The sequence below is a fragment of the Patiria miniata genome, unplaced genomic scaffold (assembly GCF_015706575.1).
Source record: "Patiria miniata isolate m_02_andy unplaced genomic scaffold, ASM1570657v1 HiC_scaffold_13, whole genome shotgun sequence".
NCBI classification, from domain to species: Eukaryota; Metazoa; Echinodermata; class Asteroidea; order Valvatida; family Asterinidae; genus Patiria; species Patiria miniata.
This window is the reverse complement of record NW_024037051.1, coordinates 18,423,990-18,450,869: the sequence shown is the minus strand read 5'-3', so window position 1 is coordinate 18,450,869 and position 26,880 is coordinate 18,423,990. Positions and strand designations below refer to the sequence as shown.

Here is a 26,880-nt window from a genome sequence, read left to right as displayed (position 1 = left end):
GATCCGGAGTCGCATGCTCTGCACATGCGTGGCAATCACATATGGAGCTGTCTATCACAGACGACGGGGGCGGGGTTTTGGGATCTAAGCCACAATATATGTTGTGTCGCCTCGGTAACATGCCCAGACCGCTCCTAGATTGAAGCTCGGAGCAGAGTGTTGCCTGTGCGTAGCCGGATCGTTTAATTGACAGGGCTACAGCGGGATTTCTCGACGATTTTCAAGGCAGGACCATGGCGCTCTTCATATCCTTTTTGCTTATCGTCGCAACCATCCAAGCGTCAGCTGGTAAGTTCTGATTTCAGAATGCAATATTATTCGACTTTGACTTTTTGTGTCTTTTCGACCAACAATCGTTTAATTTTCAGATGGAGGATGGAATAAAACCTCGTAGAAGTGGAACTGCGTGATCCCTTAAATCCGACCATGAAAGGACGTTATCGCCTGGAATATCCCAATTGGGCTACAAAACGCATTTTTTAAACGAAAGGACGTTAATGAAAGGCCAAGGAGCATTTAAAGTAGGATATAAACTTCCACACAACCACCGTTTAAAAACCTATTTGTGCAGAAACCATGCGTTCGAATTTCGTGGGTCAAAATTTGGACTCTCTTAAATCGAGCTGTTGGGTGCTATTTGTGAATGCTGCCGCACAGTGCATCGTATTCTGCGAACGTGCGCGAAACACAGTGTAACCTACCAGGTTTTTTCCCGTCTTTTCTCGGGAACGACATTATTATTTTTTTTTCAACCAGACCTTTGAAATAGTTTAAAATATAACATGTGTTTGAGGTGGGACAGTCGATATTCGCTTTCCGAGGTATTGGAAGTTGACAAACTAGTTCCCGAGGCGCAGTTATATTTGTTTTACTATTAAGTCCCCCTTAATACTTGTCTGTCTAACTCAAAAACTACTGGGCCAATCTTGCTCAAGTTACGACTGATCAGTACCAAAAATCCTTAGCAATCCAGCCATACTTTTTGTTGGCTCTAAACAGTGATAATGTGTACAAAATTATGCAATTGATGACAAATTGTACCGAAAAAAATGTGCACTTTTGTATAGGTGTAAGGTGAGTGTGAACTACGACATGCACGTATATAAAAGTGCAACTGTTTTCGATATCATTATTGAATATTCTGTCGCGGCCATACGCCGAATTGCGGGATGTATGATCAAAATGATAAAATACAAAATGTAATATTCCAAGCTCAAGAGAAGTACAAAGCCCAGTTGGGCAGACAGGGTTATCGGTAACCGATCTTCTTTCTGTTTGATGTCGTTACATTTTTTGACTGTATTTTCAACTTGGCCCTTTATTGAGTTGAATTACAATTTGAATTGAAGGGTCTATTTAAATTCTGTCAAGACCATACGCTGAATTGTGGAAATATTTTACCGTAAACTCATTAAAATTAAAATGTATAATTCCTAACTAAAGAAAAGCACAAGGCCGCGGTTCGACCGACAGGATTATACCGGATTATACCCATCCTCCTTCTCTCTGACTGGAGGTTAATGACGTTACATATTTATTGACTGGAAACACAGCACTTGCAACTTGGTCCTGTATACAGCTAAAAGAATTGAATTAAATTTGAATTCAATGGTTTTCATAATTTTCTGTCTCAGCCATACGCCGAATTGCAGAAATATTAACAATAAAAACTTTACAATTGAAATAAAGTCCATTCCGTTGAAATAACTACTACAACATTACCAAAAAAAACACACAAATTTATATATATTCTTAAAATATTCTGATCATTATTGATCTTTGCTCCAGGGTGGGCCGAATCTAATGTGTATTTAATAATGTTTGCCGTTAACAAGAGAACAACCAATATGCGCTTCCTTCTCAGCTAGAGGCGGTTGGTTTTTCAACCTCCATATTGCTTCCATGATTTCGAGAGGGTCTTCGAATTTATTTTAAACACAACCACCGTTTTAAGGTTCTGTCCATGGATCACAAACAAAAGGTGTGCGTTCTTTCACCAAACCAAATCAATTCACACATATTCCCATGTCATTTGTTTTCGTTTTGCTGAAAGAACACTGAACTTTGTTGTTATCCGTGGCCAGAACCTTAAAACGGTGGTTGTGTTTAAAATTCCGTAACTTGAAAAGTACATAATTGATTTGAATGATTCTTGTATTAAAGGACAGCGTATGAAATGGGCTTTTTTATGCTAGATTTTGAAAACGCTACAATGCAGAACGTTTATAAAACAATAGTCCCGAAATTTGGGTTTCGTTTTTTTTTTACTCACCCTGTAGTGGCATATCCAGCATCGCAAGAATCTCACAATGATGACCAACATGGGTCGAGCACAATGTAAATAAGCTTGAGGAGTTGATAAGATTTATAAAAAAAAAAAAAAAAAAAAAAATTGTACGGTTTACCTATCTCGTTTCCCTACGAATAGCCCTGGTTTGGTTTGCAATTTGCAAAATATAATTTATTACTCAAAAATGAAGTTATATATTATAGTTATATAACTTGTAGAAAACACTCACCGGTGGATAGCGTAGTAGTCCGATGATCGTTTCAACCATGGAGGAATTGTGTAAATAATATATCAGAAAAGATAATTATTTGATAATCTTAATTTGTAAATATGTGTACAAAAATTAGAAGACCCTTTCGAAATCACTCCTGTAAGCAATATGGATGTTAAACAACCACCTGCCTCTAGCTGAGAAGGAAGCGCTTATTGGTTGTTCTCTTGTTAACGGCAAACAGTATTAAATACAAATTAGATTCGGCCCACCCTGGAGCAAAGGACAATAATGATCAGAATATTTGAAGAATATAGTTACGAAATTCTTTAAACATTATCTTCATATACATTCTGAACTTCAAAAAGAACCTACGGATAGCACAGCAGTTGTAATATCTCGTCTGCTTTTATCAAATTTGAAATGTGTGTGTTTTTTTGTTGTAATGTTGTATTAGTTATTTCAACGGAATGGACTTTATTTAAATTGTAAAGTTTTTATTGTTAATATTTCCGCAGTTCAGCGTATGGCCGAGACAGAAAATTATGAAAACCATTCAATTCAAATTTAATTCAACTCTTTTAGCTGTATATAGGGAAAGTTGCAAGTGCTGTGTTTCCAGTCAATAAATATGTAACGTCATTAACCTCCAGTCAGAGAGAAGGAGGATCGGTATAATCCGGTTTAATCCTGTCATTAACCTCCAGTAAGAGAGAAGGAGGATCGGTATAATCCGGTTTTATCCTGTCGGTCGAACTGCGGCTTTGTGCTTTTTTTTAGTTAGGAATTATACATTTTAAATTTTAATGAGTTTACGGTAAATATTTCCACAATTCAGCGTATGGTCTTGACAGAATATAAATAGACCCTTCCATTCAAATTGTAATTCAACTCAATAAAGGGCCAAGTTGAAAATACAGTCAAAAAAATGTAACGACCTAAAACAGAAAGAAGATCGGTTACCGATAATCCTGTCTGCCCAACTGGGATTTGTCCTTCTCTTGAGATTGGAATATTACGTTTTTGTATCTTATCATTTTTATCATATATATCCCGCAATTCAGCGTATGGCCGCGACAGAATATTCAATAATGATATCGAAAACAGTTGCACTTTTATATACGTGCATGTTGTGGTTCACATATTCAAAACACGTATACAAAAGTGCACCTTTTTCGGTACGATTGGTCATAAATTGCATAATTTTGTACACATTATCACTGTTTCAGGCGAAACAAAGAGTACTGCTGAATTGCGAAGGAAATTTTGTTCTGATCAGTCGTAACTTGAGCAAAATGTGCCTAGTAGTTTTTGAGTCAGACAGACAAGTATTAAGGGGGACTTTCTTTTTTGGTTGAGTATCATTCTTAAGTAACTTTATCCGACTTTTTTTTCTTTTCTTAAGTATATAGCATTTTTGGTATCAGGGGGTCAAAAAAATCTCAACATTTAGTCCAAAAAACGGCGCTTGTGCGAGACATGTTAATAAAACTCGAAATTTTGGACACTTGACCATGGATATGGTTTAAAATGACATATAAGTGGTTTGGCAATATTTGACCCGGATGGGTTAAAATGACATGAAAATGGGTTGGCAATATTTGACCAGGAAATTATCAAAATCAAATCTTAGTGATAATGACCATGTTAACGGTCAATTTGACACAAAACGGGTTACGGTAAATTATGACCAAGACGTCAGGGTTAAAAATGATCCATAATGGAGTTAACTATTTTTGACCCGTAAATGGTCAGCTATTTTCACAGTGAAATGACCATGTATTGGGTCATAATGACACAAAACGGGTCAATAAAATCTGACCTACAGAGTTGGTCAAAATTTTGACCCGGGAGTTTTTAGAGTGCAGGACTTAGTCCCGCATACGCCACTGGGTGGAAGTCCCCTCACTCCCCCACCTCTTATTAGCTACTAGTTTCTACGGTTTAGTAATGTAGCGGGACGGCAAAAGGAGGCCGGCCCTCTATTTAAAGAGGACGAGTATTCCACTAAAATATATGCCAGTAAAACTATGAACCTATGTCATGACGACGACAATGAGATGAGCTTACCGAACTTGTATTTACATTATTTTCTACACAAGAGTCAAGATGATAATATTCTTTACACAAAGCAATAAACCATTATAAATGTAAGGCACAATAAAATAGAACGATAAAGGTCAAATGTCAACACACAGCTGGCTACATATGTTACAGATTACAGACGTGAATCATCCGGCCTCAAAATGAACACAATATTCTCACAAAAAGATCACATTATAAACTAAAGTACTCACAGGGACGAATCTATAATACTAACCTTCCAAAATGATATAAATTTGGAGCATGGCCGGAGCCATGCGCCCTACAAAATAGAGAGAATATATGCCCCAAATTTGTGGTGGTCTTCCCTGTTCAAGTCCCACAGAAGAAAACTTGTTACAAGTTGCCTTTGCTCGGGAAGCACAAAGGTCATGATATGCAAATCACTCGCGAAACTTTTGGACGAACAACTGAGGGCGCACTTGGTCTCCCTACAGTAATCATTTGCAAACAAGAATAAACTGCTCTATGATTAACATTCTCTATGATCTTGTTGACGAATTGATTTTAATTAATTCGGCCTTAAAATGTTCGTTGGGGTAGAATAAACCGATCTGCCAAATTCCCCGGTAGTTTTAACCAACTCAACCAATAATACAATTACAACCAACGGAAGAGTTAGATTGAACAAGCCTTTAAAAAGTGCGATTGAATCGTGCGGCCTCGTAGCACCACGTTCCATGGAACGCTTGTTCAATTTAACAAGGTCGCTTCAATCTGTAAGTTTGTGTCTGTTGTGACATTTGACATTTTATTCATTCAGGAAACCTGGCTGCCACCGTGAAAATCGCAGTTTGGTGTAAATCGATGATTTTCTATTGTTCCTCTTTCCTTTTCCTTTGTTTATACTCCAAATTGTTTGAAACAGCTCTCATATGGTTTCCTAACCGGGGAGTCCTCGATTCGGTTCCTGTCCTCGCGTCGATTCATAGATAATGTTGTGTGTCCTCGATTAACACCATAAACAAACGCACGCATTAATTTGTGTTTGTCGATTTTTTTCACAGTCAAAAAAAAAGGGAAACCGAGCTTATTTTGTTGATTTTTCGGGTATGACTAATTATTTAGGAAAATAGTTACCACCATCTGTTACATAACCATGTCTTCTTTTTCTTGACACCACGAACTCCATTTTACCGTCACGGATGACTGAACACCGAGTGATGTAACTGGCATGCCAGAAATGGCCTTGTACCACCTGCACCATAAGACCAATTGACAGTTTTCAACATTTTGAAATTACAAAATCTAGCTCGTACATTATCAAAGTCATTTATTTAATTGCTTAAACATATCAAGGTTTATTACTGTCCCCGTTAACCCCACTGTCCTTCAACATGGCCTCCCCCCCCCCCATTCCTTTCAACGCAAATCTCTGTCCTGGTTCTCATTGCTGTGAACGCATTCCTGATAACGTCTCTCTCTCGAAAACAGTCAATTGGTCTTATGGTGCATGTGGTACAAGGCCATTTTTTTGGCATGTCAGGTACATCACTTGGTACTCAGTCATCCGTGACGGTAAAGAAAACATGGTTATGTAACAGATGGTGGTTTCCATTTTCCTAAAGTCATACCCGAGAAATCAACAAAATAAGCTCGGTTTCCTTTTTTGAAACACCCTGTATATATCCCATACCATGTTTATAAGCCCAGTTCATACTTCATGCGAAATCGAATGCGAAGCGAATTCGACGTCATGAAACATACGCTGCGAAATTCGCCCGAGTTGAATTATGTTCAACTTTTACGAATTCGCACCGCGAATACTTGCCACGATGTCACAAATTCGCGTTCGCTATCGCTTTCGCGCCGAGTATGAATCGGGCTTAATGAGCCAATAATATCGGCAGTGTCACCACGAAGTAGCTCTCATGTGCATACCAGTAAAAACTAGCAATCGGAGAAAATGGCATCTATGAACGCCTTCCAGAACAACACTTTCCTTCAAAACTGCGGGGGGTATTTTCAGTTGGGGTTATCGTTGTGGACACTTGATGTATTGAATTTATTCAATTTGCTGTTTTTGACCCGTCTGTTTAATTATTACATCAACAAGAAATAAGAGAAAAATACGGAAGCGTAGAAGGACCAAAAGAAATTAAGAAAAAAATAGCTTCTATCTCGCCGCGGCGAGTTATTATGTCGCCGCGGCAAATGACTATTTGTATCGGTGAGCGTCGGGCACAACTATGGGGTCCTATGGAACGCAAAAGAGACATCGGCGTAGCCAGGGTTTTTATCCTAGGGGACTTGGAGGGGGGAGGGGGGCTTGAGGTTACAATGGAGGGGCGCCCCAAAATTTCATCCAAGCTGAAAGGCCGTGAGACAGGATTCATTCACCGGATATCCGCCCAATACCCGCCCTAGTCTAGTGTCCCACATACCACTCGGCCGGGCCACTATAGATGCACTACATTAATCCGTGTTCCACTCGCGCTCGCGGGATAACTAACTACCACTATTCAATTTCCAAGGGACCGTAATAAACAGCCACTCGCGAAAAAAAAATCGCAGAAAATCGCCAGGAAAATTGACTTAGGCCTATTCTTCCAGGTAGTCATGGTAACTCATATTGAGGTGTTTTTCTACGGATGCCAAATTTTCAGTGGGGGGGGGGGGGGCGCGACTGGGCGTGCGAGCATTTTATGGGGCGGGGCGTGATAGACTTTTGAAATCGGTGTTCAAATAAGGTAATTCCCCAATCTTTCTTTTAAGGAATCCTCACAAGTTGTTATTTTAAGAGTAGTTGAACACTTATAATATTCCGAATTTAAGCTTAATATGTTGCAGACGCTTGTGTTACATCTCCTATCACCGAGGTCAAGCTCGGATTTTGCCGAGCAAAAAAACATGGTCAGTGGTTGGTTTTGCCGCAACGTTGACGTATATAATGACATGCGCGTTATTAGCATATTAATTAGCGTGACTCTGCGTGACTTCGCGTGGGCCTCTGTATAGACCAATGTAAACCAACCAAAAAAGTTAATATTGTATTGGTAGAGAACTCGTGAAGGAGGGAGTCGTAAACTTTGTAACTGCATTCCATATGTATAAAACCTTATTAATATTCGTGACGCTTAAAAATATTGAAAAATGACGAACTCAAAGCCTTTTTTTCTATTGTAATGAAAAATACTGAATAGTAGGATCATGATAGGGAAATAAACTCCAAAAGTGTCTCTGAGATACGGCCTTCAAAACGGGAGAAATTGATGTTAAAAGATTTTAGCCCGCGATTCTAGCCCGGGTTCTAGTTTTGCCAATGTTGATCAAAGATCGCAAAAATCCATCACCACTCGCAAAAATCCTTCCCCGATCGTGACAGTCAATCATCGATTGCAAAACCCACTGCCTATCGATAAAGTGCATCGCCGATTCGCTGATCACATTAAATGCCTCTTTGGCGTTCCATAGAACCCAAGGAGTATCGCTATTCTTCGTGCCTGACGCTTGGCGATGCAAGATAGTAACTCGCCGCCGCGAAGTAGTAACTCGCCGCGGCGAGATAGTAACTCGCCGCGGCGAGATAGGAGCTAATTTTTTCTTAATTTCTTTTGGCCCTTCTACGCTTCCGTAGAAAAAGGTGAGTGCTATCTCGTGAAAGCAAAAAAGCTACGCAACTATATATTTTTTGCTTTCACGCAGTATACGCTTCAATGTATTACAACAAACACTACACGGTGAGTGCTACTTCGTGAAAACGGAGGTCAGCGCGGCGCGCTCAAACAAGGAGTACGTGCTACTTCGTAAAAACGTTTTTGCTTGCATTTGAGCACAGTGCGCGCCATGCATTATACAATGGTTAAGGGAACTTGAGTACTACTTCGTGAAAACAAAAATCGTCACTTTCGCGCAAAAGTTGCCATGGATAATGAGCATAATTATTAAAGTAAAGCTCTCGAAGCTTTGAAACCTCATGAAATGGTAGGCATTGGTTAATAATGTTTAAAAATGTGAACAATTTAAAACAAAAACAAAATATGGTTTAACACGTGGAACGCTACTTTGTGGTGTCGGTGACGATATGTTTGAATTCTGCGTACACTATTAAGTTTTGATATATGGATTAATTCCACTCCCGAAGCCCTTGAAACATAAAGCAACAAATGCCAATTACCCCCCCCCCCCCTCCGACCTTCTGTGGGTATAGTGCGGCAACTAAAGAAAGTGGGAGGCAGATAATTGAGACCTTTTGGCGGCGTATAATAAATTTGAGTTTAGTTGCAACTCGCATCTTTTTGAGTATCCGTCCTCTTCGAGGAAGGTGACACATTTCGGACAATATTGGTGGGTGGCAAAACGATCTTACAAAAGACATTACTGCATATGAGTCCTAATCATTATCAATTTCTATTTGAAGTCGGCCGAAGTATCTGAAGATATCCATGGTTGTGATTGTACATCGTAATGAACTGTTCCAGTTTTGGCCATCAGTCCCGCCGCCTTGACAGTATACATGTATGGGAAGGATTTAAAAAAATCTCTTCACTTGCCTGATGTCAAATGGGTTTTATTCTGTAGATTGCATTTTGGAATGGGGAATGATATTTAGTGCATTTGGGCACGTTGGTATTGTGGCGGGACCAGTGGCGTAGCCAGGAATTTTTCAGTGTGTGTGTGTGTGGGGGGGGGGGGGGGGGGGGGGGGGGGGGGGGGCGTCAAGTAGATCATTTTTTTTTTAGAAATTCAAAATCTCAGTGAAGGGGGGGCGAAGGGGGGGGGGTGACAAGGTTTACGCCCCCCCCCCCCTTGGCTATGCCACTGGCCCCCCCCCCCCCCCCCCCTTGGCTATGCCACTGCACAAAGATGACCGTGGTTTTGTCGTTTTCTGGATGAGGTGGATGACATACGAGGTTGTGCCTGTCACGTGATGTAGCTGAGAAAAACATTCACTCGTACCCCCACCCCCTGTTTGCAGAGCGGGGGGGGGTACGAGCGAAAGCAAAACATCAGGTTTGGGCAGACATCACATCACAGGCCGCGGTCCTCGCAGTCTTGGAGTCCGGTGGTTGAATAGTCCAGTTTTTATAGCGATTGGTAATCGACGCCCGCGGTGTGTTATAGAGCTGATTTAGTACACCTGGTACCCTGCTGCCTCTGAACGGCCTAACCGCTACAAACTCCTGGCGTCCAAGTCTACTGAAAAACCACCTTCCTCTCATGCCACAGTGGGTCTATATAAACGTACATGACGTACATGTACATGTACAGTACATGCAGGGGACGAAGTTGGAAAAGAAACACGCATCGCGATATCAGCACGCTTGCGCGAAGTTCAGGCAAGTCAAAAGATCTATCTTTCTTTTCTTTTTTTTATCTTTTTCCATGGAAAATGAATTTCGATTTTCAATTATTTAGCTTGACCCACCCACCAACAATTTGGAAAAAATATCGACATTTTTAAACATTAAACATTCTGAATGGCCTCTAAGTTTTTATAAACATTAGAATTTGCCCAATTTTACTTTAAAAAAAAGCAAGGTTAACCCCTTACAATTTGAAATTTTTCATAAAAATCTGATATTGCCCAGTTTTGCAAAAAATGCAAGGTTAACCCCTTTTCAATCTGAAATTTTTCATAAACACCTGATTTTGCCCTATTTTGCTAAACAAAAATGCAAGGTTAACCCCTGACAATTTGAAATTTTTGATAATAATTTAAAATTTGCCCAAATTAACTGAAAAAGCAAGGTTAACCCCTTACAATTTGAAATCTTTCATACACATCTTATTTTGCCACATTTCACTTAAAAAGCAAGGTTCACCACTTACAATTTGAGATTTTTCATAAAAATCTGATATCGCCCAGTTTTGCTAAAAATGCAAGGTTAACCCCTTTTCAATCTGAAATTTTTCATAAACATCTGATTTTGCCCTATTTTGCTAAACAAAAATGCAAGGTTAACCCTTTACAATTTGAAAGTTTTCATAAACATTGGAATTTGCCCAATTATACCAAAAAAAAAAGCAAGGTTCACCCCTTACTATTTAAAAATTTTCATAAAAATCTCATTTTGCCAAATTTTGCTAAAAATGCAAGGTTAACCCCTTTTCAGTCTGAAATTTTTCATATACACCTCATTTTGCAAAACAAAAATGCAAGGTTAACCCCTGACAATTTGAAATTGTTGATAATAATTTAAATTTGCCCAAATTTACTTAAAAAAAAGCAAGGTTAACCCCTTACAATTTGAAATTTTCCAGAAAGATCTGATTTTACCCAGTTTCGCTAAAATATGCAAGATTAACCCCTTTTCCTATGCAATTTTCCAGAAAGATCTGATTTTGCTCAATTTCGCTAAAATATGCAAGGTTCACCCCTTACAATTTGAAATTTTTCATAAACATTTAAATTTGCCCAATTTTACTAAAAAAGCAAGGTTAACCCCTTACAATTTGAAATTGTTCATAAACATCTTATTTTGCCAAATTTCACTAAAAAAGCAAGGTAACCCCTTACAATCTGAAATTTTCCAGAAAGATCTGATTTTGCCCAGTTTCGCTAAAATTTGCAAGATTAAACCCTTTCCCTATGCAATTTTCCAGAAACATCTGATTTTGCCCTAATTTGCCCCTTATACAATTTTTGATTTTTCATACAAATCTGATTTTGCCAAATTTCGCTAAAATATGCAAGGTTCACCTCTTACAATTTGAAATTTTTCATAATCATTTAAATTTGCCCAATTTTACTAAGAAAAAGGTTAACCCCTTAACATTTGAAATGTTTTATACACATCTTATTTTGCCAAATATTACTAAAACAGCAAGGTTAACCCCTTACAATCTGAAATTTTCCAGAAAGATCTGATTTTACCCAGTTTCGCTAAAATATGCAAGGTTAACCACTTTCAATCTGTAATTCTCCAGAAACATCTGATTTTGCCCAATTTCGCTAAAATATGCCAGGTTAACCCCTTTCAATCTGCAATTTTCCAGAAACATCTGATTTTGCCCTAATTTTACTAAAAAAGCAAGGTTAACCCCTTACAATTTGAAATTTTTCATACACATCTTATTTTGCCACATTTCACTTAAAAAAGCAAGGTTAACCCCTTACAATCTAAAAATTTTCATACACATCATATTTTGCCAAATTTCACTAAAAAACCAAGGTTAACCCCTTACAATCTGAAATTTTCAAGAAAGATCTGATTTTGCCCAATTTCGCTAAAATATGCAAGGTTCACCCCTTACAATTTGACATGTTTCATAAACATCTAGCCCCATACAATCTGCAATTTTCCAGAAACATCTGATTTTTCCCAATTTGCTAAAAATGTAAGGTTAACTCCTTGCAAACTGTTAAATCAATCCATGAAGTGTCCCATTTAATTAAAACAAATTATATTTCCAGTTTTAAGGGTTAAATAATTTTCTCTTTTTCTTTTCTCTTCTGTTGTTGCTATTTTCGCGAATTAACTTATTCGTATGGAATGCTCATAGTCAATTCAAATAATATTTCACACATAGGGGCCTACATTATATTTTCTAATTTAATAGAGATACAATGTTCGTGGTATCATATACCAACCTCTTACTATTGCGAATTACTGTATTGTTTGGAATGCTTATAATTAAAGAAATTTTATCTGAAAGTTGTATAAATAAAATTTATATTACAATGTACATCTTTATTTTTCCCGGTACAATTTATGGGTTTCTTACGTCAATTGGCAATCGTCAAATTGATCAAACGAAACTCCGTTTTGATTATAGTCAATTATCAAATATTCATTGATTTATGACATACACCTTTGTTGCAATTTTAATACTGGCTGTAGACCTGCCGAGCAGCTAAAGACATCAAACTAAACCAGTATAAAAGATAGAGGGAAAAAATCAAAAAGTTATGTGCTAGTCAAGCTTTCAGGGATCGGTCTGAGCCCCAGCCAATCCCTTAGTTCTCTTCCGGGGTCTCGGCGTCCCCGACCAATACACACTTCCTTCCCTATCCATCCATATAACCCCGGAGGGCCAGGCGCCATGTAAAAGCAAAGAGCTAAGGGAGGAACAGGGCGGCACCCTAAGCCCTGATCCTCTGAGTGGACCACATGCCCTGAACCTGTACGAAGACGCCAACCTGGAACTCATGGACAGTACCAGCAGCAGTGCTTACCGATTAAGCTAAGTACTGTTGGTATTTTACGACGGGAAATTAAATCTCTTATAGTAAATGATTGAACTTATACGTTAAAAACCAAAAAAGACACCAGCGAGACTCGAACCCGGGACCCCGCTAACCGTGGACGACGAATCGTAACCACTCGGCCATTTCGTTACCTTAGCATTTTCCTTAAACTGAGAAAAGTTGTCTTTATAGTGAGCAAACGCGCCAGGAAGATTACTTGGTCCATTTTCTTTAGCTCCATGGGCGAAAACAAGTCGATATTTGAGGAATAATAAGCCCAGTGTGTTTGGTTTGTTAGGAAGCTGCATAACACAGCCGAATGTGCAAAACAGTCGTGTGCTCGGCGGATCATTACGCAACAATGAACACTGCAATTGGGTATTGCATAAGGCAGACGCGTAGATTTCTACTTTTTGTATCTGGGCACTTATAGATTCTCACCTCCCTCTTCAGCTACTTTGACTTTCTTAAAAAGAAAAATAGAGACTGTCAGCGAATCTTCGGGCGTTGAAATAAGAATCGTTCCCTCGATAGACCTCAGCTAGACTCAGTAAAGTTCGACATCGGGCTCTTTTTCAAAAGCTGTTTTTTTTGCGGAAACTTTCGATTAATATTGTCTACTGATGAGCATATTCTGGCGTTGGGTGGCGCGGACTTGTCCAGTGAAGCTTTGATGTCAGAGGAGACGAGACTAACAGTTCTTTTATAATGAAAAAGAAGTGGTAAAATGAAGAAGGCCGTCATATTTATTGTTCATCTGAAAGTTACTATAGTTTCACAGACTTGAAGCATGCACACGCAATACGTCGGCATAATGTAAGCCCAAGACAGTCATTACGAGCATGCAAGGCTGTCCAGCAGTGGCGTAGCCAGGAATTTTGCAGTGGGGGATGGGGGGGGGGCCGCTGGGGGGGGGGGCTGGAACATTTCATGGGGGGCGTCATGTAGATCAATGATAATTTTTTTAGAACTCAAAATCTCAGTGGGGGGGGGGGGCGACTGGGGGGCGACAAGGTTTCATTGGGTGGAAATCTACTGCCGCAGAAATTGATCCCTATACCTTCTGTTAATTAGGCAATAACACAATAACAAGGACAACTGGCAACTGAACGGTCGGTAATCTCAAGATGATTTATTTCAGAGACAACAATAAATTTATTACAACCTGTGGTTTTCGAATAAGAGCCCTATTTGCAATACACCACTAATATCGCACGGCTCACTCCAATAATCACTGCACAAACTAATGCTGCATTACAGGAACACTATAGCCATGCACAGGCCAATGCTGCAATACACGGACACAACAACAATGCACAACCAGTGCTGCAATACATGAACGCTATAGCAATGCACAGACCAATGTTGCAATATATGAACACTACAGCAATGCAACAACCAATGCTGCACTGCCTAAACAATATCGCATTGCATAGCTCAGTGCCACTGTGGAGATATTGTTCGCGCGCACGTAGCACTACGAAACTATGGGCCCAGCCCCAATCAACCACAATGCACCCGCCAAGAACGGCTAATCTGTCCAACAGTTCGCCCGCGCGTAGCATATAGCTCAAATCACCCTGTAGCAATACACGCCACAGCGAGAGCACCCTCAACTCACGTTCGTACAGCTCGCGGCCACTTGCCAGAAAACTTCGCGCGTACGTACGTAGCAATCTACCTATGCGCATCCATAGCACATGCACTAAACCATTATGATGCACTAAACATATGGGGCTTTGTTGACCAATCGCGTGCCTGCATACACGCACATACTGATTGCTAAGCCACGCCTAGTCATGGGCGTACTATACTACAGTTCATTAATAAGATTAGAATACAATAACATGAACATGTGCATAAAAACTACACTTTCCGTCACAGTATTGCATTAAAGCCAAATTAAAAGAATTACATAAATAATTGATAATTCATACCTCATTTGCATTTTTTGTGAAATGTTGCCGTTTTTGGACGCCTTCATATTATTGTGCAGGAAAGAAGAAAGAGGTGTTCCTAACCTGATGTTTTTTTTGCCAAGTCATGTAAGCCTAGTCAACTCAAAAGTGATTTTGGTAACTCCCGACTTTTTTTGGGGGGGGGGGGGGGTAATTGTTCACAGTATTTTTTGTGTCGGATTTATTTTAGGAATCGAGTCTTTTGTTTTTGCAGGAAACGTGAAGTATGGTAGCAAGCCTGGAATTCCCAGCACAAAGCAAGAGCTATCCACATTCCGGGAAGACATGCTGTTGGCACACAACAGGTATACCAAACCGTTTCTTCACCTGTTATAACAATGTTTTCTTCTTTTTTTGAGTGGCCGGGCACAACCCGACCACTATCTGGAACTGTTCTCATAAATCTTCTTTCAGTGGTCGGGCACAACCCGACCACTCTCTGTTATTGTGCTAATAAATCTTCTTCTTCTTTTTCGGGACAATACTTCTCCGCGGCTTTTCTCCTAAACGGTTCATGATATGAACTTGTAACTTTCACTATATATCGACCCTCATGCCTAGTGGTGCATATTACTCTGACGTCATGATGACGTCATCGGGTGTTAAATTACAAGCGATATTAGCTGAAAAGGTGACCAATTACTTTCACCTATAACTCTTGCACAAAATAATCAATAGTGTTTGTATTCTGTAATCGGACAGACCATGAATTGATAAACATTTTTTTTGTCGTGTACGTGAACTCGCTTGACCCTTACTTCCGGGTCTACCGGAAGGTAAACGTTAGGTGAATTTAAAATGAACACTTTAGCCTGAAATCAAAACAAAGCAGAAATTCTTCCAAACGTTTTACGGTATGATCCAGAAACCTAATGTGAACTTGTAACATAATGCGAAGATGTTATTACTTTTGTTACGTCATCATGACGTCATCAGGTATCAAATTACAAACGATTTAAGAGCAAATTCTTACAAAATAGTTTGCGCTATATCTTCTAAACTAAATAGAGCATCGTGTTCGTTATTTCGTGAGGTTGAAGACTATGCCGTGAGAAACATTTCTTGTCCCCGGACACAAAACCGCTTGACCTTCACTTTCGGTATTACCCGAAGTGCAATGAAAACCGAATGCAATTCAAATCAAAAGCGGAAGCATTTTACTACACACATATACATTATGATAGTGTTTAGTGAGGAATGCCAGACAAAAATGTGTAATGACGTCATCTTTCGAAAGGGCGCCCCCTAGTGGCACATAAAACAGTGTTTTATCTTTCTTATTTGAAAACCATCCGTTCAAATTTTACCAATCGTTCCTTGATATTCTTTGATTAACCACAAATAACTTGGCAAGGTTTCAAAGTTATGACGTCATCAGACCGGAAGTTACTTTTATCCACTCAAATCAGTATTCACATCCCATTTTCGAATAATGACGCCAGAAATTACTTGTGTAATATTTACTGAATTCTACCACCAAATAATTGATTGTACTGGAAAGGATTTAATTTCGTGATCCTTTGTTCAAATATTCATAATTTAACACGGCAGTGTTTACTGGGGAAAAAAATGCCTGCCCGACCACTCTGCGTTTGTAACAACAAACGCGAACCTCTAGTTCTTTCTTTCTTTCTTTCTTTTTATTCCGGACAATACTTCTCCGCGGGTTTTCTCCTAAACGGTATATGGTATGAACTTGTAATTATATGGAACCTCATCGCTAGTAGTGCATATTACTCTGACGTCATGATGACGTCATCGAGGGTCAAATTACAAGCGATTTTAGAGGAATAAGTGGCCAATTACTTTCGCCTATAACTCTTAAACAAAATAATCAAGTATGTTCCAACTTTGTAATCAGATAGACCATTAGTTGATAAATAATTGTACCTTTACTTGACCTTTACTTCCAGGTCTACCGGAAGGTCAAAGTTACGTGTTTTAAAAAAAAAAACTTTAGCCTGAAATCAAAACAAAGCAAAATTTTATCTAAACGCTGAGCGCTATGATCATAAAACCTAGTGTGAACTTGTACCATGTAACGAAGATGTCATAATCTTTGTAACGTCATCATGACGTCATCATGACGTCATCAGGTCTCAAATTACAAGCGATTTCAGGGCAAATTTTGACAAAATAGTTTGCGCTATATCTTTTGAACTAAAAAGAGTATCGTGTTCGTTTTTCGTGAGGTTGTAGACTATGCCGTGTCAAACATTTCTTGTCCCCGGACACAAATCCGCTTTACCTTCACTTTCGGTGCTACCGGAAGTGCAATGAAAACCGAATATAACTTAAACACGGTAGTATTTTACTACATACATATAAATTATGAAAATGTTATATGAGGAATACAAGACACAAAGACAGTGTGATGGCGTTATCATCTGAAAGGGCGCCCCATAGCGGCACATAATACAGCGTTTGCTTTCTTTAATTTTAAAACCATCCGTCGGATGCAAAAATCTATGGGCCTTGAAGAGCCTTGACTCAAAATTGCAAGGCCCTGAACCCTCAAGGCCAAGGCCAAGGCCAAGGCTTTTGCCCTCAAGCCTCGAGGCCAAGGCCAAGGCCCTAAAATCCAGCCTTAAGGCAGCCTTGCCAAGGCCCAGCATCGAGGCACTACATCACTGATCCGTCCACATATTACCAAATCGCCCCTTGATATTCTCTGGTAACCAAAGATAACTTGGCAAGGTTTTAAATTCATATGACGTCATCAAACCGCAAGTTACTTCTATGAGAATTTGAAAGGTATCATATTTCAATCTAATTCTATCACTTGATCCCTGTCATATCTTCGTAGTCCAAATAATGATATCCATTACAGTGTTCTCCTTTGGATCTCTAATGCTGCGACGTCATTAAACGGTAAATTAGGTGTTATTAATACGTCATCAAACCGGAAGTTACGTTATTTTAACTTCACAATGAAACTTTATCCTCTACAAACTTTATTAGTATTTACATACCGTTTTATATTGATGACGTCATCAAACCACAAATAACTTTTTAAGCGCACAAAGAATGTTTACTGTTTCACTGGAAAGGATTTAATTTCGTAATCCTTTGTTCAACATAAACATATGTAACTGGTCAGTGTTTACTGAACAGGCGGTCCGCCTGACCACTCTGTGTTTGTAACTCAACAAACGCGAAGCTCTAGTTTTTACTTTGGAATGTTCTCTGATGGGCATCTTTAGTTTACATTTTGGCCATCGAGTTTGAATTTGAATGTTTGAAAGAATATTCTCTGAGCAATAAAATCTAGCTGTGCTTGCTGTAATGCCAACGTTTACAAATGAAGATTTCTGAAACTATCTCTCTATCATTTTTTTTCATATTGTTGCGTTCCCGCAAATTGCGTAGTTTACTTCTTTCCCAACCAATCCATTCCAATCCGTGCACAGCGTAATGCTTGCAGCGATCCTGTGTGGCCTCACTATGGTGGCTCTAAAGGGACATCGCACATAATATATTGACGCCAATATTGACGCCAATATTCACGACATGGCCTCCATGTGGCAAATATTTGCGCCAATATTGACGCCAATATTCACGACATGGACCCAAGTCGCAAATATTGACGCCAATATTGACGCCAATATTCACGACATGGTCTCAATGTCGCAAATATTGACGCCAATATTGACGCCAATATTCACGACATGGCCTCCATGTCGCAAATATTTACGCCAATATTGACACCAATATTCACGACAGGCCCAAGTTGTAAACCCACTCATGCGTGAATTTTTTTCACAGCAACTTGGGGTGTCCGTTACCCACACAGTCTGGCACCCAGACACACCGATCTCTGACTGAACGTTCGTCGTGAGGCGCAGCGCGAGCCATGAATGTGCATGTACATTGGACGCAGGGTGACCGTTTTAGCCGATTTTCGGCTAACTTTGACAGAATTTTTTGTTTACAAAACGAGAGTTTCACAGGATATTTGACATAATGGATTTTTTTTGGCAGATTTCTGGCAGAATTCTGCAAAAATGGTTGTAAATTAGATTTGATTAGAAAAACAGCAAAATTAAAAAAAATGGTAAATATTTGTTTATGTACTCGACTCGACTCGAGTCCCTCATCAGAAGACTCGACTCGACTCGAGCGAAGGCTAATAAGACTCGATCGAGTCCCAAAAATAAAAAGCGCAACTTTGCGAAATGTATTTGCAATGACTTACGGTGCAAAATGTATGCTCACTTTACTTTGCGAATAGCAGTCATGTACAACTATACAAGTGTCACAGACTCCCACCTCATGGTTCGAGATCACGCGCAAAATAATATCCAGGAACCAGATTTTTAAACACATTTTCGAATTCGCTGTTTCATCATTGGTTTTGGGCGATTTCTTAAAAAGCGTTTGGATTATAACGCTCGCTTAAGTTATGACCTCCTTTTATAAATGTTGGTATACATAGTGTTCAAATAATCGTGACTCTAATTGACTCGAGCTAAATATTTGCCTCGACTCGACCTTTTGACCTAATGACTCGACTCGATTCGAGTCACTTCCTTAAAATGACTCGACTCGACTCGAGTCACTTCTTTAAAATTACTCGACTCGACTCGACTCGAGTCACAAAAATCAGTGACTCGTTACAACTCTGGGTCTAGGTGCTGAAGTTCACTGGGAAACGTCGTCGTGGCCGAATTAGCGTTTTACCCGAAATTTACGGGATAATTTCATAACATCTTTATGTGACTATAGATTGTTTATTATGTGATTTGAACTTTAATTAAGGTAATACTACCAATCTACATGTGATTTTAAGTGTTTATAATGTATTTCGAGTAATTCGGGGGGATTTTTGATAAATCGGACAGATTTTGTATGTGCATTTAGCAGAATTTGGCTCTGACCTTACGGTCACACTTATTGGACGTCTGTATCCTTGCAGCGAAGGAAGTACGCGCTAACACAAACACAATATTGAAAAGTGTGTATTGTATAGTAGGGTGCGCCAGATTATTTGCTTGAATTGCCTACCTAGGTTGCTAAAAAAAAAAGAACATTCACGCCTGAGTGGGTTTGCGACTTGGGCCATGTCGTGAATATTGGCGTCAATATTTGCGACTTGGGGCCATGTCATAAATATTGGCGTCAATATTGGCGTCTATATTTGCGACATGGAGGACATGTCGTGAATACTGGCGTCAATATTGGCGTCAATATTTGCGACTTGGAGACACTTTGGAAAGTTGTGATGTTTTTCCCGAATTTCTGAAGTGGGAACATTTACCATTGGGGCCTATGGAAGTTTATTTACTGGTCTGTAACCTTCAATGAAGACACCAACCTCGTCCCCAGTGCTTACTTTATTTCCAACCTCGTTGCCATTATATACAATGTATAGTAAGCCCTTGATAGGAAGCTTTCTTCCTGTATCCTGCTTCGATGCTGCAATTGACTAGTAATGGATTTATATCGTGTACTTGGTGTTGTTATTTCCAACGTGCATTACTTGTTTTCACAATCATTGTTGTTATAACGTCCACGACTGCTCACAAATACTCCTTTCCTTTCCAATTTGCTCATATAAATATGAAATGTGATACATATAGCCGGGATAAGATTGTAACATTGTAACTTCGAAAACAATCGTGTTTCATCACGGCGCGACGAATTGATTCTGTTTTTACCCAGACACCGCATACAAAAACAAAAGATAATGTAACGCACTGGAAGGCACCAGGCTATTCCTCATTTGCATACGTGTTCAAACATTTTTGCACATGCAAATGATCCAATGCCAGGGTGAGAGAGCAGGTAGTGTTGGGCACGTACTGCTCGACACACAGGGGACGAGGCTGTGAAGACATCATATTGTGCACGCTTGCGCTATTGTACAAAGCAACTTCCTCGCGGCGGATTCTCTGAACGATACCTATGCTAAATTGCGTTCTCCATTGATGAAGGGGGCATCAGTGATAGATGTGATGCCTTGATTGGTTTAAGTTAAGGTGACGTCCAAAACACTGTTTGTTTTTTGCCGTACCACCTGAATCAAGATTGCTTGATTACATTATTTTTCTTCACTATTAAGTTTACATATACTGTACATGTATTAATCATGGTGACTCTGGTTCACAGATACCGAGCAAAACATGACGTTGGAGCACTGAAGTTGAGCAGTTACCTCTGCAATCTTGCGCAATCATGGGCCGAGCACCTGGCCAGCACAGATACGTTCAAGCACAGCAACAACAAGGAGTTTGGAGAGAATATGGTCTGGCGTTTCAGCGCAACAGAGATTACAGGTAACAGTTTGTAAAATATAATTCGTGCTGACTTGTGAGACGTGTTCACTTTGGGGCTAGAAATTTGCTCGACCCTAATATTTTTGTAATTGAATGTTAGTACTTGAATCTTTGCAATGCACTTTCTTTCATCAATGGGTCTATGCAAATGTAAGAGGGGGATAACCAATGTCCCCGTTATTAAGCATGGTGAAAAGCACCTGTCGTTGACACCATTCAGTTTTTGCTGGTCACACAGGGCCAGTTTCACAGTCCTCTGTGTATCCATATCTGACTAAGTGACTGAATGACTGAAGACTGACTTACCCACTGACTCACTGTGACTTGAGGCAGCCTGGTTGACGGATGCAGAAATCCGAGCAGTGCTATTGTGTAGGATACCCCGTAATAGGCTAAACCCACTGTATACATCAGATGCATGAATATACCTCAGTGAATATCCTCTCAGAATCAACTGCAAGGAATATGTGTACTCGGGGACCAGCTTTAAAGGACATGACCTAATCATCTTGTACTTTCAATGACCCTGCATTAGGCCAAAAAAATAAGTCTCCGGTTTCTGGTATGCGCGCGCGTCGCCGTAGCCATGCGCGTCGGCAAACTAAAAAAGTTCTTTTTTTTTCAATAAAAGATGATGTCTCAAAACTGCCAAACTCACTGGTTTGGCTGGAATCCTGCTGCTGTACAATATTAACGTGTTTTTAGATGGGGTTGTGATCGAGAATACGCTTTATGTGGCCTCTCTGGACTCCCATATGTTTTCACTAAGTTTAGTCGGGCACCAATTGCAGTCCTCAGCCGACATTTGAAGCAAAAAAAAACAGCTAAAAAAAAAAAAGCCGCGTCGCCGCACGACTTTTTGGGCAAGCTCCATACCAGAAACCGGAGACTTTTTTTTGACCTTAGAACATCAATATATTATACTCTCAGTCTAACCCTGATAAGAAGAGCTAGCACTGTTAATACAACATCCTGCTTATAACAAGAACAATGTTAGGTCCCAAGCCTTTGTTTTTCGTTGTTTTCCATTACTGATAATTATTTGTTATAACAAGGTAATTTGTAATTTGTAAAGTCCCAAGGACCTTGATATAAAGGTGTCCCACTGTATAGGGAATCCCTTAGGCTACAATGTTTCTCGATATATGATTTTTCTGGTTTCTCCTTTTTGATTGGCCAGGCCAGCAGGCGACTGACCAATGGTATTCCGAAATCAAAAATTACAACTTTGGCGATACCGGGTTTCAGTTGGGTACAGGTAAGCACTCGACAGTACTTTATACACAGGGCGAGTCAGATTGATCCGGACCCAAATCAAAGAAAATGTCAAAAAATATGTAGCAATTTTCAAAACAAGTGCGAATGAGATATGGTACAGGCTGGTATTTTGCACATATTTGGTGAAAGTGTCATGTAAATCCATTAGGGTGCGTACCTATGTTCCCCAATACCTATGTTCCCTAATACCGATGTTCCCCGAATTCTTACCCTATAACCCTAACCCTAACCCTGACCCTAATCCTAAGGATTTCTTGGGACATCGGTATTGGGGAACATAGGTATTGGGGAACATCGGGAAGACCCCTGTCCACTGTACCATTGTTAAGAAAAGCGCCAGCAAAGAACATACGCAAAAAACCCCACTCTGACCACGGTTCCATGGTAAAACAAAAATGTATTGAAATCGCGTATGATGACGCAGTGTAAATAACAAATAAAAACCTAGTCATGGTGACTGACTCACTTGAAGTTATTGACAAATTTTGGGTGGCATGGGTGGCTTGTGCGTAAAGCGCTCGCCTCTCACCAAGGTGACCACGGTTCGAATCCTGGCCGCGGATCGCATGTGAATAGAGTTGTGCGTTGGTTCTCTCCTGTGCCACGAGGGTTTTTCTCCGGGCCCTCCGGTTTTCCTCCCTCCGGAAAAATCAAACACTTTCGATCTCAGGCTGTGTTCCATGGTCATAATGGGTCGATGTGGCCGGCAGCCAGCGGCCCGACCACGTTGTAGCCGCGTCCTTCGCAATTCAGCATACCAGCTGCGAGTAAGGATGATTAGCCTCCCAAATGATTATTAATATATTTTAAAAAGGCAAAACCAATTCGTGTGCAGACTGGAAAATGAGCCACTTCAATGAAAATGGCATAACGCTTCACCACAGCCACTAATTTGAAAAATTCAAAATTCCTGTGGAATACAAGGTAATAACCATTCATATGAATACAAAGTTTTTTCTCAATATACTCTTATTTGCCACACAAAAAATGTGAGCTTTGGTCCAGATCATTCCGACTCACCCTGTACATGTATTGACATAAAACCTTGAATGTACCGACCGATTAAATGACAGTAACCTTACTCAAAGTGAAGAAGGACTGGTTTTCAAATACCGCTGTGAAATTACTCCGTCTGGAATAGTATCGTTTGGAAGAAAGTAAACACTGACGGTGGTTTCAAAACAGTTTTCAAAAATAGAGGGAAGTGTTGCAGGCGAGGTATTTGTCGAGATTTTCGAAACTTCGGCTCCGCACAGTAACATATGTATCCCATTTTATCCCGCCGTGCAGTAAGACCATCATGAAGACTACACTGACTTTTTTTAAACATAACGTTTCAGGTCATTTCTCTCAAGTTGTCTGGAAAGACTCCAAGGAAATTGGTATCGGCAAAGCGGTGGCCAAAAGCGGCAAGGTTTACGTTGTGGCCAATTACCAACCGGCCGGGAACAAGATGCAAGCGTTCCAGGAGAATATCTTCCCTCCACAAAGCGGGTAGTGGACAAGGTGACACTTCTAAAAGGTCGGGGGATAGGGTAAGTAGCTGACGGTGGGGATTCAGGATTCTTCTATGGGGTGTTGTGGTTCAGCATAGCTTAGGTCGTTGATGGATGTAGTTGTGATCAGAGGAAATACCAAAGATCGGTGTTTAGATATTTCGGTCAGTATTGCGCGAGAAACTATAGCTCGCTCCATGGATTTATCAGATCCGTATAGTTGTATGGAATCGCGATACTGGAACCAAATCGAGGAAGCACTTGCCAAAACAGAAACCTCATTCGCATAGTTACCGTGAAGATTACAAAGCTATTACTCTCATAACAGTCACGGGTCAAATTCGAGTCTGAATCTTGATCTGATTTGACCTGACACTTTTCTGGATCAAAATGACAAATCTTGGAGTAAATATGAAATCTTTTGGGGGTCAAAATGACGTTTTTTTCGGGACAGATGGTTCGGAAACAATAGAAGTTTTATTTTGACAATTTGATCGATCGAATCTGACCTGAATCCGGGTCGGATCTATCTCGAGATTTTTAAGGGTGTACGTAGAAATCAAAGCAAATGGCTGACCTATTTTTTTTCTACAGTACAAAGGATCAATTAGGCTATAGCAGTGGGGAAAAATAAAGTTCTTGTTGTGTCGCCGTCTTCAGAATTAAACATTGCTACATCACTGATGTCCAGAGCCATACACAAAAGTATGTGTTGATATATATGTACCGCCTACCGGGAACACATTTGTGCAACAAAATGCACAATGGGACCTCATAACTTGGTCAGAGATCTCTGTAGGTCCTACCTGCCAAGCAAAACACTATAGAAAATTTGCAATTTCACTAGAAACAATTAAGGAAAAGTACAGTTTGGGAATAAAGGTTGAAACAATGGTACCCCATATAACCACCCATAATATATGTAAAGATGTGATCTTTTTACCATTAACCACTGAGGAATCGGGACAATGTGGGATTTGCGATAACAATAACCCCGAGGACCTTAGACAAATCCTCTGGGGTTTTCATTTACAAACCTTATGGGAGATGTTGAGAACATGTTTTGAGTGCAAACAAAAGGAACAAATGAAGGAAACAATAGAAGGTGCTCATATAGGATAACACATGTACATGTGAGTGCATGTTTATGGTGTAAATCGAGGGCACACGTGTGAAGCATCATTGAGAAATTGAGGACCGAAAGTCAAATCGAAAAAGAACTCGATCAGAAAACGTGTACAGAACCAATTGGTTGGCGTGCCGACAAAGCGTTATTGGGACGTTTTGTATTGTTAGGCAAATTTGAACCTATCGAGTTATGGAGACTTTCTGCCGTCCCTACATCATCATTGGTTCCCATTCTACCATGGGACAACTACGGAACAAGTCAGTGCATGTGCTCTAACCTTCCGAACTTTTTGTGGACCTAGTGAACAAAAGAGGTACACAGGATGCAGGAAGCTTGAACGCTTTGTGGACTTGCCCATGTCCACACTGGGTTCCCCCCTCTCCGGGAAAAGAGGTTAAGAGGCGTGGGGTAAGTTTATCCGTCGCAAAATGAAGAGGAACACCCAAGTAAAACATTACACATTGGGCTGAAAGAATGTTCACAGTGAGAGCAAAATGAGTTTTTCTCCGTTTTTTTTAACAACACAAATACAAAGGAATGTCTACGGTATGTATGTAAGGTGAGACTATGTGTGTGGGTGTGGATAGTGGATGTGGGAAGTTTTTGTATTGTTAGGCAAATTAGGACCGAGTAATGCGGACTTTCTGCTGTTCTCATAACGTTTTCGATCCCCTCAAATACCTCGTATACACGAGTGTATGTGCCTACAACTATATAGGTGGATTTGTCTATGGCGTACATCGAGGACACACATGTCAAGCATCATCGAGTAATTGAGGACAGGAGTCAAATCGAGGACGACCTAAATTAGAAAACATGTACAAAACCAGTGAGAGCTGTTGCAAACAAAAAGAAAGAGTTTAAAAAAGATCGATGAAGAGGAACAATAGAAAATCCTTAATTTACAGCATAACAAACCTGTGTGTGGGTGTGTCTATAGAAGGGCTTTAAGGGGTGAGGCACGATGATGGCTTTGCGTCCTGATTGCAACAACAAGGTTGTTCTTTTGTAGCTCGTTTTTTTAGCTGAACAATATAATGGTTTGTATGAGCCGTTTAAACAATGTAACAGGAGCATAGGTTCTACGACAAGAAGGATCGGGATCGGGCTGGCCACGGTATCGGTATTGCCGTGACCCAGTTCTATTTTCAAGGATAGCATGAAAACATTACATTGCATGGCCCTTTAATGTAAGAATATCCAACTTATGGATTCTTTGGTCTTTTTCAAGGTCACTTCACCTAGCTAGTCTGGAAAGACACCGAGGAGTTCGGCATAGGCAAAGCGATCACCAAGGAGGGAAAGGTCATCGTAGTGGCATTCTACAATCCCCCTGACAACGACACCCAAGTATCCGAAGCGGGAAAATTAAACTGGCAGTTTAGAAAACAAGGGGGTGGTGGAGATGTTGGAAAGGGCGCCTCCTGGTAATTAGGGATTTATTTTTTGTCGTCGAAATTTGTTAATGTACATTCCGGTCAGATATTGCCAGTTTTATTATTACGCATTTAGTTCGCCTTTCTTGATACATTCTCTTTGCTCGTTCGTATTGCCTGTAATTTGAGCTTATTTCACAAATTAAGTCGTCACCGTTTTCACGAACAGCCACATACTATATATATTATGTTGATTTTGAAGAAAACTGTTTTCGAGATAATCGCAAAAGAAGTTTCTCATATTTTAAACCTGCAAGAAATACTACTTTGCAACAACTTTGTGCAGCAAGGAAACCATCACACGATTCTACGAGAGCTGAAGTTTTACATGAACCCGGTAATAAGACTTAATACAGCAGTTAATTAGTGAAAATTAATAAGTAAAGATATGTGACTCTTCGTGAAACGCAAATTCAGGTTTCAGACATATTGGCCCTTTCTGTTTAACGTGTATTTCCATAGGCGCGCATGAGTACGCGCGCGCAGCTGAAAATGTAACAAAGATAATTATGTGGCTCTTCCTGAAAACGCAAATCTCATTTGACCTACTTTTACGTATTTCCGTGCAATGGG

The 26,880-nt window shown here is 40.0% G+C and overlaps 1 protein-coding gene across 1 annotated transcript; it reads left to right on the top strand.

Moving 5' to 3' along the window:
- The first annotated feature begins 113 nt into the window (after window positions 1-113).
- Window positions 114-26,514, top strand: LOC119721444 (Golgi-associated plant pathogenesis-related protein 1-like). Its single transcript, XM_038191523.1, has 6 exons — window positions 114-288; window positions 14,908-14,998; window positions 20,802-20,968; window positions 22,149-22,226; window positions 23,587-23,781; window positions 26,103-26,514. The coding sequence occupies exons 1-5, from the start codon at window positions 234-236 to the stop codon at window positions 23,742-23,744; spliced, it is 549 nt and encodes a 182-aa protein (XP_038047451.1). The 5' UTR covers window positions 114-233; the 3' UTR covers window positions 23,745-23,781; window positions 26,103-26,514.
- The last annotated feature ends 366 nt before the right edge of the window (window positions 26,515-26,880 follow it).